At 42.0% G+C, this 18,097-nt stretch overlaps 1 protein-coding gene across 4 annotated transcripts in view; it reads left to right on the top strand.

Annotated features, from left to right (window-relative positions):
• The window catches only part of LOC114653207 (E3 ubiquitin-protein ligase RNF31-like), a 77,198-nt gene that overhangs the window by 51,236 nt on the left and 7,865 nt on the right, over positions 1-18,097 (top strand). For all 4 annotated transcript variants that reach the window (XM_028803393.2, XM_051929256.1, XM_051929255.1 and 1 more), the window contains 6 exons: positions 3,965-4,063; positions 6,070-6,159; positions 6,243-6,357; positions 8,676-8,794; positions 14,312-14,425; positions 14,523-14,577. In XM_028803393.2, coding sequence (XP_028659226.1) covers positions 3,965-4,063; positions 6,070-6,159; positions 6,243-6,357; positions 8,676-8,794; positions 14,312-14,425; positions 14,523-14,577 — 592 coding nt within the window. The remainder of the gene's footprint in view (positions 1-3,964; positions 4,064-6,069; positions 6,160-6,242; positions 6,358-8,675; positions 8,795-14,311; positions 14,426-14,522; positions 14,578-18,097) is intronic.

Genomic DNA, 18,097 nt, shown 5'->3' with positions numbered 1-18,097 from the left:
GCATACTGAGAAATTTATTTGACTTAATTTTAACTGGATTACAGATATGTCATTTTTTTTTTTTTTCATTGATTAGTATTTTGTAAAATTAGACTTCTTCTAGAACTGAGGTATGTGGATTTGGTAGGTGCCATACGTTTTATATATACACTTAACAAAACCACAATCGTAATAAAACATACTTAAGTTATACTCAAAATACCCACACATAACATGCAGTACATGAACCAACATATATAATGTAGGAGTAGAACGGGCATCCTAGCCAAGCAGGAACTTGGGTTATTACCTGGACGGGAGGCCCAATAGGAACGACAGATGGATTGGCCGACTGGGCGGAAAGATAATTGTGTACAAAACGATGAATGGACCAGTGAAAGCCGGAACTTGGGAGTGGTGCTAGGTGGCAGTGGTCCTCGTGTGAGAATCCAATTGGGACACCCGCAGGGGTGCTAGGGAAATGTTTCAGCTGCTTTGGTGCACTAGAGGGGCAACAATGAGCCGACCCCCAAAACAGGTTTAATGGTTTAACAGGTGGAGGCCACTGACATTTTTCCCTCCTCATCTGTTTTTTCACTAGTTTTGCATTTGGCTACGGTTTGTGTCACTACTGGTAGCATGAGGCCAACAGGCACAGGTAGTTCAACTTCTCCAGAATGGCACATCGATACGTGTCATTGCCAGAAGGTTTGCTGTGTCTCTCAGCACAGTCTCAATGGCATGGAGGAGATTCCAGGAGGCAAACAGGCAGTCACTCTAGGAGAGCTGGACAGGGCCCCTCGTTAAAGGTCCTTAACGCATCAGCAGCACCCACCAGTATTTGCTCCTGTGGGCAAGGAGGAACAGGATATGCACTACCAGAGCCTACAAAATGACTTCCAGCAGGCCACTGGTGTGAATGTCTCTGACCAAACAATCAAAAACAGACTTCATGAGGGCCCGACAATGTCCTCTAGTGGGCCCTGTGCTCACTGCCCGCCCGGCACTGGGGAGCTCGATTGGCATTTGCCATAGAATACCAGAATTGGCAGGTCCACCACTGGCACCCTGTGCTTTTCACAGATGAGAGCAGGTTCACCCTGAGCACATGTGACAGATGTGATAGGGTCTGGAGAAGCCATGGAGAACGTTATGCTGCCTGTAACATTGTTCAGCATGACCGGTTTGGTGGTGGGTCAGTGATGGCATATCCATGGGGACCTCTACAGGGTAGACAATGGCACCTTGACTGCCATTAGGTATCGGGATGAAATCCTTGGACCCATTGTCAGACCCTGTGCTGGTGCAATGGCTCCTGGGCTCCTCCTGGTGCACGACAATGCCCGGCCTCATGTGGCAAGAGTATGCAGGCAGATCCTGGAGGATGAAGGGATTGATACCACTGACTGGCCCCCACGCACTGCTCACCTGACCTCAATCCAATAGAACACCTCTGGGTGGGACATAATGTTTCAGTCCATCTGACGCCTCAGATTGTCCAGGAGCTCAGTGATGCCCTGGTCCAGATCTGGGAGGAGATCCCCCAGGACACCATCCGTTGTTGTCATTAAGAGCATTGCCCCCCTCCCCCTACAAGCATGTGGGGGGTCATACAAACTACTGAGTACAATTTGGAGTTGCTGCAATGAAATTTCATCTAAATGGACTCACCCACCTGCCTGCCGCATCATTTTTTCCCTTTGATTTTTGGGGTGTCTTTGAGTTCAGCCCTCTCTCTGTCGGCTGATCATTTTCACTTCCATCCTCTCGTTCCTCACACATCCCCATATCGGTCCATATCAGTAGAGAGAGCCAGCAGGATTTTTTTCCCCATTGAGATCTGATGAGTTTTCAATGTGTTCCTTTAATTTTTTTGAGCAGTTTACACTGATGTTGTTGAAAATATAAATGTGCTTTAAATTACATCTACCTTTTGTGAAATCACATACAAAAATGGTGTATTTATAATTTTATTCAACAGTTTGGGCAGAATCAAAATTTTCTTTTAAGCTTTTATTTTTTTTTTTGACAAATTTATTGCCCAAACCAGTCTCCTCATTGGGTTTCTGTAATCTTTAACAAGAGGAAAACACACATTTTGAATTTTTTTGCTTTCATAATTTCTTTTTCATTAAAGTAATACAGTACTCCATTTTCTTATATGTAGTTTGTAATAATGGTCACTAACATTTTTTAATCTATTTTTTTTTTATCTTTGGAGAAATTATACCTGAAGATTCAGATTTGTATGTGGTGAATAAAGGATTCAAAATCACTTAATAAAAAAAAAAAAAAAGCTCTTTCTTGGCCACACAGTCCTGGTGTTGAATAGTATCTGGTGATGCCACCTGTGCGTGGTATCAAATCTTATTCCAGACTCTTCATGTGTAGTTCCTGGCTGGTGGAACGAGCTGCCAACCTCCACTAGCAGCGCAGACTCCCTCAGTGTGGTCAAGAAGCACTTGAAGACTCTCTTGTTTGGTGAATTTCTGTCTAAACCTGTTCATTTCTTGTAATCTTGGAATTGTCACTCAGTTGTATTTTGTTCCATACTCTTCATTTGTGATGATCGTTTTTGTCCCCTTGACCTGTCACCCTTGTTCCCAAACAGTCCCCACAGTTTACTCGATTATGTTCATCAAAACAAAAAAAAATTGTCATGTTACACTTGTTGTATAAACCACGTCTGTTATCGATTTGTATGGTCAAATCGTGCAGTTTTTGTTTTTTTTTGGTAAAGTATTTATTAAGTTCTGCGGTGGGTTGGCACCCTGCCCAGGATTGTTTCCTGCCTTGTGCCCTGTGTTGGCTGGGATTGGCTGCAGCAGACCCCCGTGACCCTGTGTTCGGATTCAGCGGGTTGGAAAATGGATGGATGGATGGATATTTATTAAGTTACTTCCTGAAAACCTGGCTTTGAAGATTAACAGGAAAGAAGTCATTCCCATAATACTGTGCGTTTGAATTGAAAACAGGATTCTTGACCAATGAATGAAGGAGAAAGCCCATGTCACAAACTCGATAAAGAGCCATAGCAAGGTTTGGGGCAGCCACCCGTATATTATTTCCTGGCTGCAAAATTGAATAAATTGATGTACTGAAGTGTACAGATCAGAATCCCGAACAGAACTGAGAGGATAGGGGAAAGGTGGAGGCTTTTAAAGGCCAGTATAGGAAGTGACGTCAAAGGGGCCGGGACCGGAAGGGTCTTCATCCATAGGTTTGGACCCAGAAGTGACATCAACAGGGCCAGGGGGGATCCCCCTAACTGGTCTGCAGAGAAACAAGAAAAAGAATCTGTGCACTCTGCCACATCCCGGTCTGGCTCGGAATTTCCCTCATTCAAGCCCTTTAGCTGCCGCCCATGCGCAAGAGTGTGGCACCCATTATTTCGCGCATTTTGACCATACGAATGGAAAAACCAACATGTGGATCACGTGACACGAGTTACATCAGAATATTTTTTACCTTTTGTCCACTGAATTTTTCACATCATTTGCCGCTATCCAGAATTAGTTACAGCAGGGTCTCATTGAGTTTGAATCTTCAATGTGTAATTTCTCCAAAAAAGAGATTAAAATTTTTCTGGGACCATACTACATGGGGTAAGTATATATTTTTGGGTGGAATGTTCCTTTAAACATCTGCCTACCTTGACCCATGTGTGGCTGAGTATTTTCAGCTTTCTATCAGTGCTGACTTTTCATTTGTGTAAAAGTCAGCAGCTGACGGAAATGCTACTTCTGGTACGAAGAATACGACGTCAAGACGCAATCGTTTACTCATTTCTAGTAGTGACGTCAAATTCAAATAATGTTTTCCAAACCATTTAATCTTTTCTTTCTTTCTTTCTTTCTTTCTTTCTTTCTTTCTTTCTTTCTTTCTTTCTTTCTTTCTTTCTTTCTTTCTTTCTTTCTTTCTTTCTTTCTTTCTTTCTTTCTTTCTTTCTTTCTTTCTTTCTTTCTTTCTTTCTTTCTTCCCACAGATTAGACATTATTTGGGAGAAGAGATCCAGGAGTTATTCCAGAGAAAACTGCGTGACAGAGCTCTGTTGCAAATGCCCGACTTTTGTTGGTGTGCGCATGTAAGGCAACTTTAATTACAATATTAATGTTTGTTTGAGTTTCTGGAGCATTGAATGGTTTTACAGTTGATTTTTGCAAACAATCCTAAAAAGTCAAACATGCAGCTGTTTCCATAGCCAGTGGTCAGTTAATAAAGAACTGGCCTAACAAATTAACCTTTTTGACCCTGGATTTTCTGTACATCGTTCTACAATTCAGCGCAATTTGCACAAAGAACATCTGTATGGCAGGGTGATGAGAAAGAAGCCCTTTCTGCACTCACGCCACAAACAGAGTGGCTTGCTGTATGCCAATGCTCATTTAGACAAGCCAGATACATTTTGTAACAAAATGCTTTAGACTGGTGAGACACAAATTGAGTTATTTGGTCAGAACAAAAAGTGCTTTACATGATGGAAGAAGAACGCCGCATTCCAAGAAAAACACCTGCTACCTGCTGTCAAATTTGGTGGAGGTTCCATCATGCTGTGGGGCTGTGTGGCTAGTTCAGGGACTGGGGCCCTTGTTAAAGTCGAGGGTCAGATGAATTCAACCCAATATCAACAAATTCTTCAGGATAATGTTCAAGCATCAGCCACAAAGTTGAAGTTACGCAGGGGTTGGATATTCCAACAAGACAATGACCCAAAACACAGTTGGAAATCTACAAAGGCATTCATGCAGAGGGAGAATTACAATGTTCTGAAATGGCCGTCACAGTCCCCAGACTTGAATATCATCGAAAATCTATGGGATGATTTGAAGCAGGCTGTCCATGCTCAGTAGCCATCAAATTGAACTGAACTGGAGAGATTTTGTATGAAGAATGGTCAACAATACCTCCATCCAGAATCCAGACACTCATCAGAGGCTATAGGAGGACAGCGTCTAGAGGCTGGTAGATTTGTAAAAGGAGGCTCAACTAGGTATTGATGTCATATCTCTGTTGTGGTGCCCACATTTATGCACCTGTCTAATTTTGTTATGATGCATATTGCATATTTTCTGTTAATCCAATAACCTTAATGTCACTGCTGAAATCCTACTGTTTCCATAAGGCATGTCAGATATTAAAAGGAAGTTGCTACTTTGAAAGCTCAGCCAATGAGAAACAAAAATCCAAAGAATGAAGAGAGGTTCCCAAACTTTTTCATATGACTGTGTAGGCTTTTTGGAACTGTTGTTATTTACCCCATGATGGTTTGAAAACTCACATACCAAAGCATAAATGTCATCCCTCCTGCACACTAATATTTGGCAGTCAACCTGAAAGGACACACAATTTTCCAACATATTTCTGATGATGATCTGGTTACTGTAAAGTGAAAACTCCTTTTTCACGTGGTGTTTCTGCCCTTTTGTCTCCACCCTGAAAGTTAGCAATGTTTTTTTGTGGGATTAAATTCCTTTTTTACGTTCTCGTATACAAAGTATTGTAATCGTCCAAAAATTCCATTTTGAGATTTTGATGTTTTAGAGTCCGAAAATACCATTTTTGGAATTATGTCTGTCAGTATGTGTGTGTAAACACGATAACTTGAGTACACTTAGGTCAACCAAATTTTGCATGCAAGTATCAGGTACAAAGCGTAGATTTCTATAAACTTTTGGGCTATTTCCGCTAATTGGAAGTGGTTCTTTACCTTTTATTCAGGCAGCTGCAGGGTTGGATTTATTCAGCCTTACTTTTACAATAATAGTTCAATATATTATTAATTTGATTTGAGTTGTTGTTGATGGTTCTTTAATATACATGTACATAATATAAAAGTCATTGTCTTGTGGTTTACTCCTCAAATATCCATCCCCATATTTCAGTATACGAGAAAGTCGAGGAGAGACCACTGCCGATTTTTTTATTTTTAGTATGTTTTATGTAATGTTTTAAATGATACTAAGCTTTCCTTCTGCAGTGCAGTACTTTTCCCATATAGCACTTCTTTTGTGTTATTTGCAAATTACCTGATTGTTGAAAAAAACAGTTTAATATATTTGGCATTAACACAATCTTTTTTTTCTGTTTTAGTGTTCATTCGGACTTCTTCACGAATCTCGGAGTTTACGAATGGACTGCCCGTCCTGTGGGAGAAGCACCTGTTTCAAATGTCGCAGACCAGTGAGCTTACTTGATGCTTGACAATTCTCATGGTGTCTGTTTTTAACTCTTATTAGCGCTCATTTTTGTCTTCTCTTATGCAGTGGCTGCCTCAGCACATGGGAATAAGTTGTGAGCAGTTTATAGACTGGCAAAACAAGAACAGCCTAGGATACCAAGATGCTCAGCTCGAACATCTTTACAGCAGAAATGGCATAGGTAAGAACAGAACGAGCCGTAATGGCAGAACCAGCTGTCCATAGAAAGAAGGCTGTAATATTGGGGTGGGTGCACAGCACTTAGGAAATGAGGGTTACTGGGTGTTATTTAGACTGGCAGCCACTTCAGTGCCACATGCAGCGATGATTTCTGACCAACATGGAAGAACGGCAGATGTACATATTGGTCATCCACTATACAAATGTTCGCTGTGCAATGAGGATTTCTTAAAGGTATAAGTACGTTAGCAGATTGTGCTGTTCAAGTAATATTTTAATAACCGGTAGTTGGATCACTGTACCGGCTTCATGTAACATTGGTGAGGCATAATCACTGCTATCGAGGACGCATTCATATAACAGTGACTCGTGTAACGCTTGACAAAACTGAGTGTGTATTATAGGTGCGGTCTCTGGAAAATCTAAGGAGACTCCATTAGGCGTACATCGCAACTCTTCCCCACATGCACAACAGACCTCTCCCTAGCGAATTTACTGGAGTGCCACGTGATAATAAAAACACGTGCTGATCTTGCACGGGACCTGCAGAAATAAGCAATTCATTCATTACAGGACATACCACTGGCAAACCTTCAACTCCAATGAATGTAACAGAATCGGGAGCACCCAGAAAGTTCTCCGAACGCAAGATGGATTTTGTAGCCACGCTATCCACCAGAAAGCATACGGTTGGATCCCCAAGTTTAGCAGAAAGAGACAAACGAGGACAAGTTAGATGCCTGTGATGATTTGGGCTCTGTAGCCCCCTTAGTCTTATCTGAAAGGATTGGACATCAAGAACGTAGCATGTGACACTTGGTTAGCTTGGGTTGCTGGTTAGGCGACTGGGTGGTCATTAAAAGGGATAGCCCTATGTCCTCTCCCTCTGCCATGTTCTGCCCAAAGCTGATCTCGCCTTTAAAGACAGTCCTTACTCCAGTGGTCCAGATCTCCACACATAAATAGGGCCAGTGTGGGGAGGCAGCTTGATGGCCGAGATCTCCAGGACTCTGAGCAAACCCAAATCCTATGATGTGATATCATCTACTGTTGGATTCGGCTCTGTACTTGTAATGATCCTATTGTACTTTCATATTGTATTGAGGATTACGTGTGTTCTATTCTGTGTATTGTATTGACCCCCTTGTTTTTGACACCCACTGCACGTCCAAACTACCTGAAGAGGGGTCTCTCTCTGAAATGCCTTTTCCAAGGTTTCTTCCAGGGAGTTTTTCTTGTCTTCTTAGAGAGTCAAGGCTGGGGGGCTGTCAGAAGGCAGGCCCTATTAAAGCCCACTGCGGAACTTCTTGTGTGATTTTTGGCTACACAAAAATAAATTGTATAAAGCACCCATCAGTGCGTTTATTTGGGTTGCCTGAACCAGAGCTGTGCATACGTCCCATACAAGGGAACCCATACCCTCCTTATTTTGATGATTCATTTCCCCCCCTCCAGCTATTGATCCTGAGGAAGATGAATACTGTACGTTGCCGTATGTTACCTTTGTTTGAAGTCTTCAGTCTCTTGCTCCTCTGTTCCATGGAATAACCGTCATTCTACACACACACACACAAATAATAATAATAGATTAGCATTTTTTGGGGGGTAAAGCTGTTTAATTTTGGCTATTTTGTACGTTAGGAATTGGCAGCACCTTGAAACCCAAGCGAATAGAATGCCGGTGCTAATGACAGAAAGTTTCTCTAATAACCGATGAGCCTTTATCCGTGACTCATTAAGGATAAGCTTAGAGAGTTAACTACTAGGACGCTGAAGGAGCGGCTGCTGAAAATGTGAACGATAAATTACAAATCAGTCATTTCAAGCAGTAAGGAGCCATTAGCCACACTAGTTAATGCCTTGGCTTTATTTTTAAATCATTGTAATGGTTTCTTGATAAAGAGGGTCAATTTCTATCAAAACCATGAACATTTCTTGGTGATTGCAAACTTTTTAATGCTGGTGCACATTCAAAAATTTTGGAAGGGCTTCATTATTTTGATAGGAAATAAGAACATTAATATTCTTGTAAGCTTTACTGGAATATCCGCCTAAGTCATTTACGTTCATTTTAATGTAATGACTAAAAATGGCAGAGTTTTGCAGCACAGCTTATAATGTGCGGCTGTGAGATATAACTTTTGACCCATCACTTGCTAGGCACCATACAAGTTGGAGGTAATTATTTTACAGAGTTAATTTTGCTTTATTTGTTCATTTTTTGATTCCGAGAACATAAACTATAAATCACTATATCATTATTAATCAATAATTAATCATTTGGTTTGATATGACTAAATACGACTTTTACTTTTCCAGATTGCCCCAACTGCAGAGTTCGATTTCACCTCTCCAAAGGGGGCTGCCTGCATTTCAAATGCACGCAATGTCAACACGAGTTTTGCGGAGGATGCAGAAAGCCGTTTTTGTCTGGAGAAGTATGAATCAGATTATCTATTATATCAGAAGTAACTGTACAGTGAGGGTGTCCTGTCGGACTGAGCTGAGCAGACTTGACATTCATTTCTGAATTGGTGTGTACAGAGTAGGGTGTTTCATTTTTCCAAAGATGTGATTTTCATATGACTTTGCTTACACCCCGAGTCTCAGTGATGTAAAAGATATATATGCCAAATTGCAAGAAGATTAGATAATATTTAGGGGTTGCACACATTGATCACTTTTATTTCAAACTAAAAAGGATCCCAGGGGCTCTGCATCAAGCAAGGTGGATGGCAAAGGCAATATATGCACTTAAAATTGTCCTCTTCACTAAACAGTTGAATATTTCTCAACGAGAATTGAAAGGAATGAAACGGGTTGCACATTTTGTCAGCCTCATATACAGTGCATCCGGAAAGTATTCACAGCACATCACTTTTTCCACATTTTCTTATGTTACCGCCTTATTCCAAAATGGATTAAATTCATTTTTTTCCTCAGAATTCTACACACAACACCACATAATGACAACGTGAAAAACGTTTACTTGAGATTTTTGCAAATTTATTAAAAATAAAAAAATTGAGACACCACATGTACATAAGTATTCACAGCCTTTGCCGTGAAGCTCGAAATTGAGCTCAGGTGCCTCCTGTTTCCCCTGATCATCCTTGAGATGTTTCTGCAGCTTCATTGGAGTCCACCTGTGGTAAATTCAGTTGACTGGACATGATTTGGAAAGGCACACACCTGTCTATATAAGGTCCCACAGTTGACAGTTCATGTCAGAGCACAAACCAAGCATGAAGTCAAAGGAATTGTCTGTAGACCTCCGAGACAGGATTGTCTCGAGGCACAAATCTGGGGAAGGTTACAGAAAAATTTCTCCTGCTTTGAAGGTCCCAATGAGCACAGTGGCCTCCATCATCCGTAAGTGGAAGAAGTTCGAAACCACCAGGACTCTTCCTAGAGCTGGCCGGCCATCTAAACTGAGCGATCTAAGGAGAAGGGCCTTAGTCAGGGAGGTGACCAAGAACCCGATGGTCACTCTGTGGAGAGAGGAGAACCTTCCAGAAGGACAACCATCTCTGCAGCAATCCACCAATCAGGCCTGTATGGTAGAGTGCCCAGACGGAAGCCACGTGGCAGCTCACCTGGAGTTTGCCAAAAGGCACCTGAAGGACTCTCAGACCATGAGAAACAAAATTCTCTGGTCTGATGAGACAAAGATTGAACTCTTTGGCATGAATGCCAGGCGTCACGTTTGGAGGAAACCAGGCACCGCTCATCACCAGGCCAATACCATCCCTACAGTGAAGCATGGTGGTGGCAGCATGCTGTGGGGATGTTTTTCAGCGGCAGGGACTGGGAGACTAGTCAGGATAAAGGGAAAGATGACTGCAGCAATGTACAGAGACATCCTGGATGAAAACCTGCTCCAGAGCGCTCTTGACCTCAGACTGGGGCGACGGTTCATCTTTCAGCAGGACAACGACCCTAAGCACACAGCCAAGATATCAAAGGAGTGGCTTCAGGACAACTCTGTGAATGTCCTTGAGTGGCCCAGCCAGAGCCCAGACTTGAATCTGATTGAACATCTCTGGAGAGATCTTAAAATGGCTGTGCACCGACGCTTCCCATCCAACCTGATGGAGCTTGAGAGGTGCTGCAAAGAGGAATGGGCCAAACTGGCCAAGGATAGGTGTGCCAAGCTTGTGGCATCATATTCAAAAAGACTTGAGGCTGTAATTGCTGCCAAAGGTGCATCGACAAAGTATTGAGCAAAGGCTGTGAATACTTATGTACATGGGATTTCTCAGTTTTCTTATTTTTAATAATCCTAGAAATTTGATTCTGTTCATCTGGACAAAGTTTTTAAGTGGGAGAAACATTTCGAGACTTATCCAAGTCTCTTCCTCAGTCTCAATTGACTGCAGGTTTCCCCAACCTTATAAACAGTACCTTTGCTTATTTTTAATAAATTTGCAAAAACCTCAAGTTAACTTTTTTTACGTTGTCATTATGGGGTGTTGTGTGTAGAATTCTGAGGAAAAAAATGAATTTAATCCATTTTGGAATAAGGCTGTAACATAACAAAATGTGGAAAAAGTGATGCGCTGTGAATACTTTCTGGATGCACTGTATGTTCGCTTTTGGCAGGAGGCAATTGTAAGTCGATGGGCTCCAAAGAATGATTGGATATGCTACAGCTTCTGAGCACTTACCCAGATGCAGACTTCAAAAAAAGTGCTCTCACAGTTGCTAAGAGACACCTTTGGTATCTGTCAGAAACAAATGTAGGATTGGCTTTTTTGGACGAACGTATTACTCAGGCTGAAAAGGAAAATATGACTAAAAATTTAAAACCAAACCTGCAAAGAAAAAGGAAATGAAACGATTAGAGGGTAAAAACCTAGTTTTTGAAGGAAAAGACCTGAGCCATTTCGTTACTAATAAAACAAAGACGTTCTTTGAATTGTTTGGGATCCATGACGTGACAGAATACTGCAGTGACTCTCTAAGAAGCCATGTGAACGCTCTTAAGGTGGTCAATGATACCGCTGAAAGAGCAATTGCTCTGATAAAAAAGTTTAACGAATCGGTCAGGGACGAACAACAAAAACGATTCTTGTTGAGGGTAGTCAAGCATCACAGAAAAGTCGTCACCAAACGAACAAAAGAAGGGATTGCATCAAGTTTTGCATACTACCTATTAATCTTAGTGTCTAGTTTTAATATTATTTTAAGTTTGTGATTTCTAGTTTTCCCAATAAAAGTAATTAACATTGAAAAATTGTATTTTTTGCCTACTTTTACAAAATTGATCAAAGTGTGCAACCTCTAAATATTATCCAGTCTTCTTGAAATTTGGCATATATGTCTTTTACATCACTGAGACTCGGGGTGTAAGCAAAGCCTGCAAAAATTTTACATTTTATTTTTTGCCTTAGAAAATGAAACACCCTAGTACAGAGGCTCCATTTGAGGTTGATCACCATTGAGGTGTTGCATAGCACACTGTAGCATTTTGTAAACCTGCTTTGTCCTGAGCAGGGTCACCGGGGGGGCTGAAGCCTATCCCAGCAAGCACAAAGGGCACAAGGCAGGTACCATTCCTGGACAGGACACCAGTCCATGGCAGGGTACACACACACAGGCCAATTTAGAGCCGCCAGTCTATACTCGTGTCTTCTTGGCTTGAAAAACGGATGTACAGTTGTGCTCATAAGTTTGCATATCCTGGCAGAATTTGTGACATATTGGCCACTGTCTGGAAAATATAAGTAATCGTGCAGAAAGCATTCCTGTTAATTAGGTAGTGTGCCCAGGTGAGGCAATTTATTATCACATAACTGTGTGGGCCCTTTTTAAATCATAATGATAAGTGCAATCACCCAAACGGGCCTAATCAAAAGTTTACGTACCTCTTGAATGTTGGGGTTGGCACACACGGGTTCAAATTAAGGGCGAGCATCCACACCTGTAACCTCTGTGACTGTAATCCGTGTCTGTGTATATATAGTTCCTTTAAATTCATGCAGAGCTGCACTGACTTTACTGGATACTGAGCCATGGCAAAAGCAAAAGGACCGTCAAAGGACCGGCGAGGAACGGTTGGTGATTTGTATAAATCGGTGAAAAGAGATAAAAAGATAGCTGGAGATCTGAAAATGCCTGTCAGTAGTGTTCAGACTGTGATTAAGAAAAAAGAAAATAGAAAGTTAGGGGTTCTGTTGTTACCGGGCCACCGAGAATTCAGCCACAACTGCCAGGATCGTTTGTTGAGTTGCCAAGAAAAGCCCATAAGCCACTTCAGTTGAGATCCAGGCACCTCTGTAAACAAATGGTGTTGCTGTTTCAAGATGTACAATAAGGAGGTACTTGAACAAAAATGGGCTTCATGGTCGAGTGTGCCAACGCCACAAAGCAGCCCACTTACAATATGCCAAGCAGCGTCTAGACTAGCCTCAAAACTTCTGAAATAAAGTCCTTTGGAGCGATGAGACCAAAATTGAACTTGATGGTCACAACTGTAAACACCGTCTTTGGAAAGGACACGAAATGGCCCAAGATGGAAAGTACACCATCAGTACTGATTAGCGGGGTTGGGGCTGAACCACAGCGGCACAGGCAACTTTGTGAAAATTGATGGCAAGATGAATACAGCATGTTACTGGAAAATATTGGAGGACAACTTGCATCCATCAGGCCAGAAGCTGCACGTGGGACACACTTTGGATCTTCCAACATGACAATGATCCAAAACACAAGGCCAAGTCAACCCTTTATGGCTACAGGAGTGGCCGTGACCGTCTCCTGACCTCAAACGTGCAGTTCATGCAAGACCACCCAAGAGTTGAGGGGACCTGGAGGCTTTTCGACAAGAAGAATGTGCAGCTCTATCAGCTGAGCAAATAATCAAGGGCCTAATCCACAACGAGCACAAAAGACTGCAAGCCATCAATGGTGCCACAGGGGCTAATAAACGGTAGGAAGAACTAAGGGACATCTCAGTATTTTCCTTATTGCTATGATTTGTTTAACGGTTCTGCTGTTCTGTGACGCCTTAATAGTTTAATTTGGATTCCATTAAAAGTAAATGAGATGTTTTTTGCCCAGTCAGTCATCTTTTCCTTAAAGTGTGCTGCACATCTTACAGTTTAAGCAAAAGAAGAGTAAGAGGTGACCTGATTGAAGTGTTTAAATTTACGAAGGCAATTAGTCCAGTGGATCGAGACTGTGACTTTAAAATGAGTTCATCAAGAACACAGGGACACAGTTGGAAACTTGTGAAGGGGAAAATTTCACACAAACATTAGGGAGTTTTTCTTTACATAAAGAATGATAAACACTTGGAATAAGAGACCAAGTAGTGTGGTAGACAGTAAGACTTTAGGGACTTTCACAACTCAACTTGATGTTATTTTAGAAGAATTAGGTGGACAGGACTGGTGAGTTTTGTTGGGCTGATGGCCAGTCCTTGTCCAGATTGTTGTAAATTCTGACAGGGTATGTAATCTTGAAGAGCACAACTGTAGTTCAAACGTTTTTAAGCTCCTCCTCAAGTCTAAGTGGCAGGACTGGAAACGAACAGTTGACACTCACAAACCTACCAGTGTATCTGAGTTAGAGCAGCTCTGTAGAAAGGAGCGGGCCGTGTGAAATTCTAGGGCATGCTTGCTGTGATTTCTGCCGCTAAATGTGCGGTAACCAGGTACTGAACCTGTGGGGATGACGACTTTATCACAAGGGTGAGGGGTGTGTTGGATTACTTTGTTCCGTGGATGAAGTCAGCCCTGATTTTAAAAACTGCACAGTGTGTTCACTTGGGCTCCCTTTCTCTAATATTGCAAGGTAAAGTCTGAGGCCATTCATTGTGTAAAACACAAAGCACAGGCAGGGTGCACACACTTTTTCACAACCCTGTATACAGTCACTCTATTCTATAGTCTGACCTGTTTGAGTATTGTAAGAGTCAAAGCTCTAACGTTTAAATTGTGTATTTTTTGTAGGTCTGTAGGTTTTCAGAAGATTGTCGCACTAAAGGCCTACATGCACACCACCCGAGGAACTGCTTCTATTTTCTTCGTGACTGGGATGTGAAAAGACTGCAGCATCTGCTGAACGTACAGTGCTGTACACTGAGTTTGGTAGTAGATGGTACTCCACAAGGAGGTGCAGATCTACATTACAGCTTGCTTTCTTTCTTTTTTTTTCTTTTAGCTATACGATATGGCAGACTTGAGCACGAGGGAGACTCTCCAACAGAATGTCTCAGGTAAAGCCCACAATATACAGTGCATCCGGAAAGTATTCCCAGCGCATCACTTTTTCCACATTTTGTTATGTTACAACCTTATTCCAAAATGGATTAAATTCATTTTTTTCCTCAGAATTCTCCACACAACACCCCATAATGACAACGTGAAAAAAGTTTACTTGAGGTTTTTGCAAATTTATTAAAAATAAAAAGACTGAGAAATCCCATGTCCATAAGTATTCACAGCCTTTGCTCAATACTTTGTCGATGCACCTTTGGCAGCAATTCCAGCCTCAAGTCTTTTTGAATATGATGCCAAAAGCTTGGCATACCTATCCTTGGCCAGTTTGGCCCATTCCTCTTTGTAGCACCTCTCAAGCTCCATCAGGTTGGATGGGAAGCGTCGGTGCACAGCCATTTTAAGATCTCTCCAGAGATGTTCAATCGGATTCAAGTCTGGGCTCTGGCTGGGCCACTCAAGGACATTCACAGAGTTGTCCTGAAGCCACTCCTTTGATATCTTGGCTGTGTGCTTAGGGTCGTTGTCCTGCTGAAAGATGAACCGTCGCCCCAGTCTGAGGTCAAGAGTGCTCTGGAGCAGGTTTTCATCCAGGATGTCTCTGTACATTGCTGCAGTCATCTTTCCCTTTATCCTGACTAGTCTCGCAGTCCCTGACGCTGAAAGACATCCCCACAGCATGATGCTGCCACCACCATGCTTCACTGTAGGGATGGTATTGGCCTGGTGATGAGCGGTGCCTGGTTTCCTCCAAACGTGACGCCTGGCATTCACACCAAAGAGTTCAATCTTTGTCTCATCAGACCAGAGAATTTTCTTTCTCATGGTCTGAGAGTCCTTCAGGTGCCTTGTGGCAAACTCCAGGTGGGCTGCCATGTGCCTTTTACTAAGGAGTGGCTTCCGTCTGGCCACTCTACCATACAGGCCTGATTGGTGGATTGCTGCAGAGATGGTTGTCCTTCTGGAAGGTTCTCCTCTCTCCACAGAGGACCTCTGGAGCTCTGACAGAGTGACCTTCTGGTTCTTGGTCACCTCCCTGACTAAGGCCCTTCTCCCCCAAGCGCTCAGTTTAGATGGCCGGCCAGCTCTAGGAAGAGTCCTGGTGGTTTCAAACTTTTTCCACTTACGGATGATGGAGGCCACTGTGCTCATTGGGACCTTCAAAGCAGCAGAAAATTTTCTGTAACCTTCCCCAGATTTCTGCCTTGAGACAATCCTGTCTCGGAGGTCTACAGACAATTCCTTTGACTTCATGCTTGGTTTTTGCTCTGACATGAACTGTCAACTGTGGGACCTTCTATAGACAGGTGTGTGCCTTTCCAAATCATGTCCAGTCAACTGAATTTACCACAGGTGGACTCCAATGAAGCTGCAGAAACATCTCAAGGATGATCAGGGGAAACAGGATGCACCTGAGCTCAATTTTGAGCTTCATGGCAAAGGCTGTGAATACCTATGGACATGGGATTTCTCAGTTTTTTTATTTTTAATAAATTTGCAAAAATCTCAAGTAAACTTTTTTCACGTTGTCATTATGGGGTGTTGTGTGTAGAATTCTGAGGAAAAAAATGAATTTAATCCATTTTGGAATAAGGCTGTAACATAACAAAATGTAGAAAAAGTGATGCGCTGTGAATACTTTCTGGATGCACTGTAGGGTGGTCCAGATCTAATTATGCAACTTTTAATGCAATGCCGGAAAACAACGCAAAACAAAAGAATTGTTCAAAATATCTTGTAATAAACGAATGCAGGGCAGGTGCTGCCATCTATCGGCAACAAAATGAATTTTTTTGTGAATTCTCTATATAATAAACTTAAGTTATAGCGTAATGATAATTGCATAATTAGATCTGGACCACCCTGTCCAGAATATTTGTCACAGATTTCCCAGCCACTTCATCCATTGTTTTTTCTTTGTTTTATGATTTGGTGCTCTGTATTCTTTCTTCATTTCTTGGATCTGACTGGCAGAGGACTGATAGTCTTTTAGATTTCCTGCCTGACTTTGACAACGGGATTCCCTTGATTTACAGCACCTTCAGAAAGTCTTCAGACCCTTTCACTCTTTACACATTTTGTTATGTTGCAGCCTTATGCTACTGTCATTTAAATTCATTTTTTCTCTCATTAGGCAACGAATGACAATGTGAACATTTTAAAAATTTTTTCCAAATTTAAAATATATATTGTAACGAAAAACACAGACAAACATAAAGTTTTGGGGCACCCGTAGGCAAACCCTGTGTAATTGAAAATAAATGCATTGGAAAAAGTGTTAAAAGATGCGAGTCTCAAAGTGCCTGCTCCAAGATGGCAACACTTCCGGTTAAGGACAGGCCAGCCAGGAAGAGGTGGGTCCAGGTGCACAGGTACAGGAAGTGATGTCAGAGGGGGTGGGGCTTTCAATCATCCGGTCTGTAGAGGGTTAAGAGAAGAGGCATCGGTAAACAGTGCCAAAAGATACATCAGCACCTTGGTCCAGATCCTCTCTGTATTCCTTCTGAACTTCACTCGCCTATTCACTTTTTCTCTTCTTTCCAGCTTCCCACTTCCTCTGAAATTTCAGATCTCATCTGCAAATCCAAGTCATCTACTTGTCAGCTGGACCCCCTGCCTACAGTTCTGGTTAAAGCCTGCCTTCCCTCTCTAGTCCCTCTCATTTCTGCCATCATTCACTCTTCTCTCACTACTGGTATTATTCCCTCATCTTTTAAAACTGCTGCTATAACCCCAGTACTAAAAAAACCTGGTGCTGATCCTACTAATTTCAATAATTTTCGCCCCATTTCTAACTTGCCCTTTATCTCCAAAATTCTTGAAAAAATAGTAGCTATCCAACTTCACACCCATTTATCTCACAATAATCTATATGAAAAGTTCCAGTCTGGTTTTCGCCCCCTTCATAGTACAGAAACGGCACTTGTTAAAATTACTAATGACCTCCTTATGGCTGCTGATTCTGGTCTAGTCACTATTCTCATCCTCCTTGATCTGAGTGCGGCCTTTGATACTATTTGTCATACCACTCTCCTTAATAGACTATCTCTGATTGGCATTACCCACACTCAACTTGATTGGTTTAGATCCTACCTCTTAGGCCGCACTCAGTTCATACAACTTAAAACCTTCACATCCCAACCCACCGCTGTTACTTCTGGTGTGCCCCAGGGCTCTGTCCTGGGGCCTCTTCTTTTTATTATTTACCTTCTTCCCCTTGGCAATATTTTTTGCAAATATAACATTAATTTTCACTGTTATGCTGATGACACCCAGCTCTACCTTGCTGGTAATCCCACCTCCTCTTTTCCACCACCCTCGCTTATTGAATGCATTGCTGAAATTAAATCCTGGTTTTCTTCGAATTTTCTTAAATTAAACAGTGACAAAACTGAGGTTCTCCTCATTGGTTCAAAGTCATCATTATCCAAAACCAATAATCTTTCTCTCATTATTGATAACTCTGTTGTTTCCCCATCATCTCAGGTCAAGAGTCTGGGTGTCATCCTCGACAGTACT

The sequence above is a fragment of the Erpetoichthys calabaricus genome, chromosome 6, assembly GCF_900747795.2.
Source record: "Erpetoichthys calabaricus chromosome 6, fErpCal1.3, whole genome shotgun sequence".
Lineage (NCBI taxonomy): Eukaryota > Metazoa > Chordata > Cladistia > Polypteriformes > Polypteridae > Erpetoichthys > Erpetoichthys calabaricus.
This window is presented reverse-complemented; position numbering and strand designations above follow the sequence as displayed.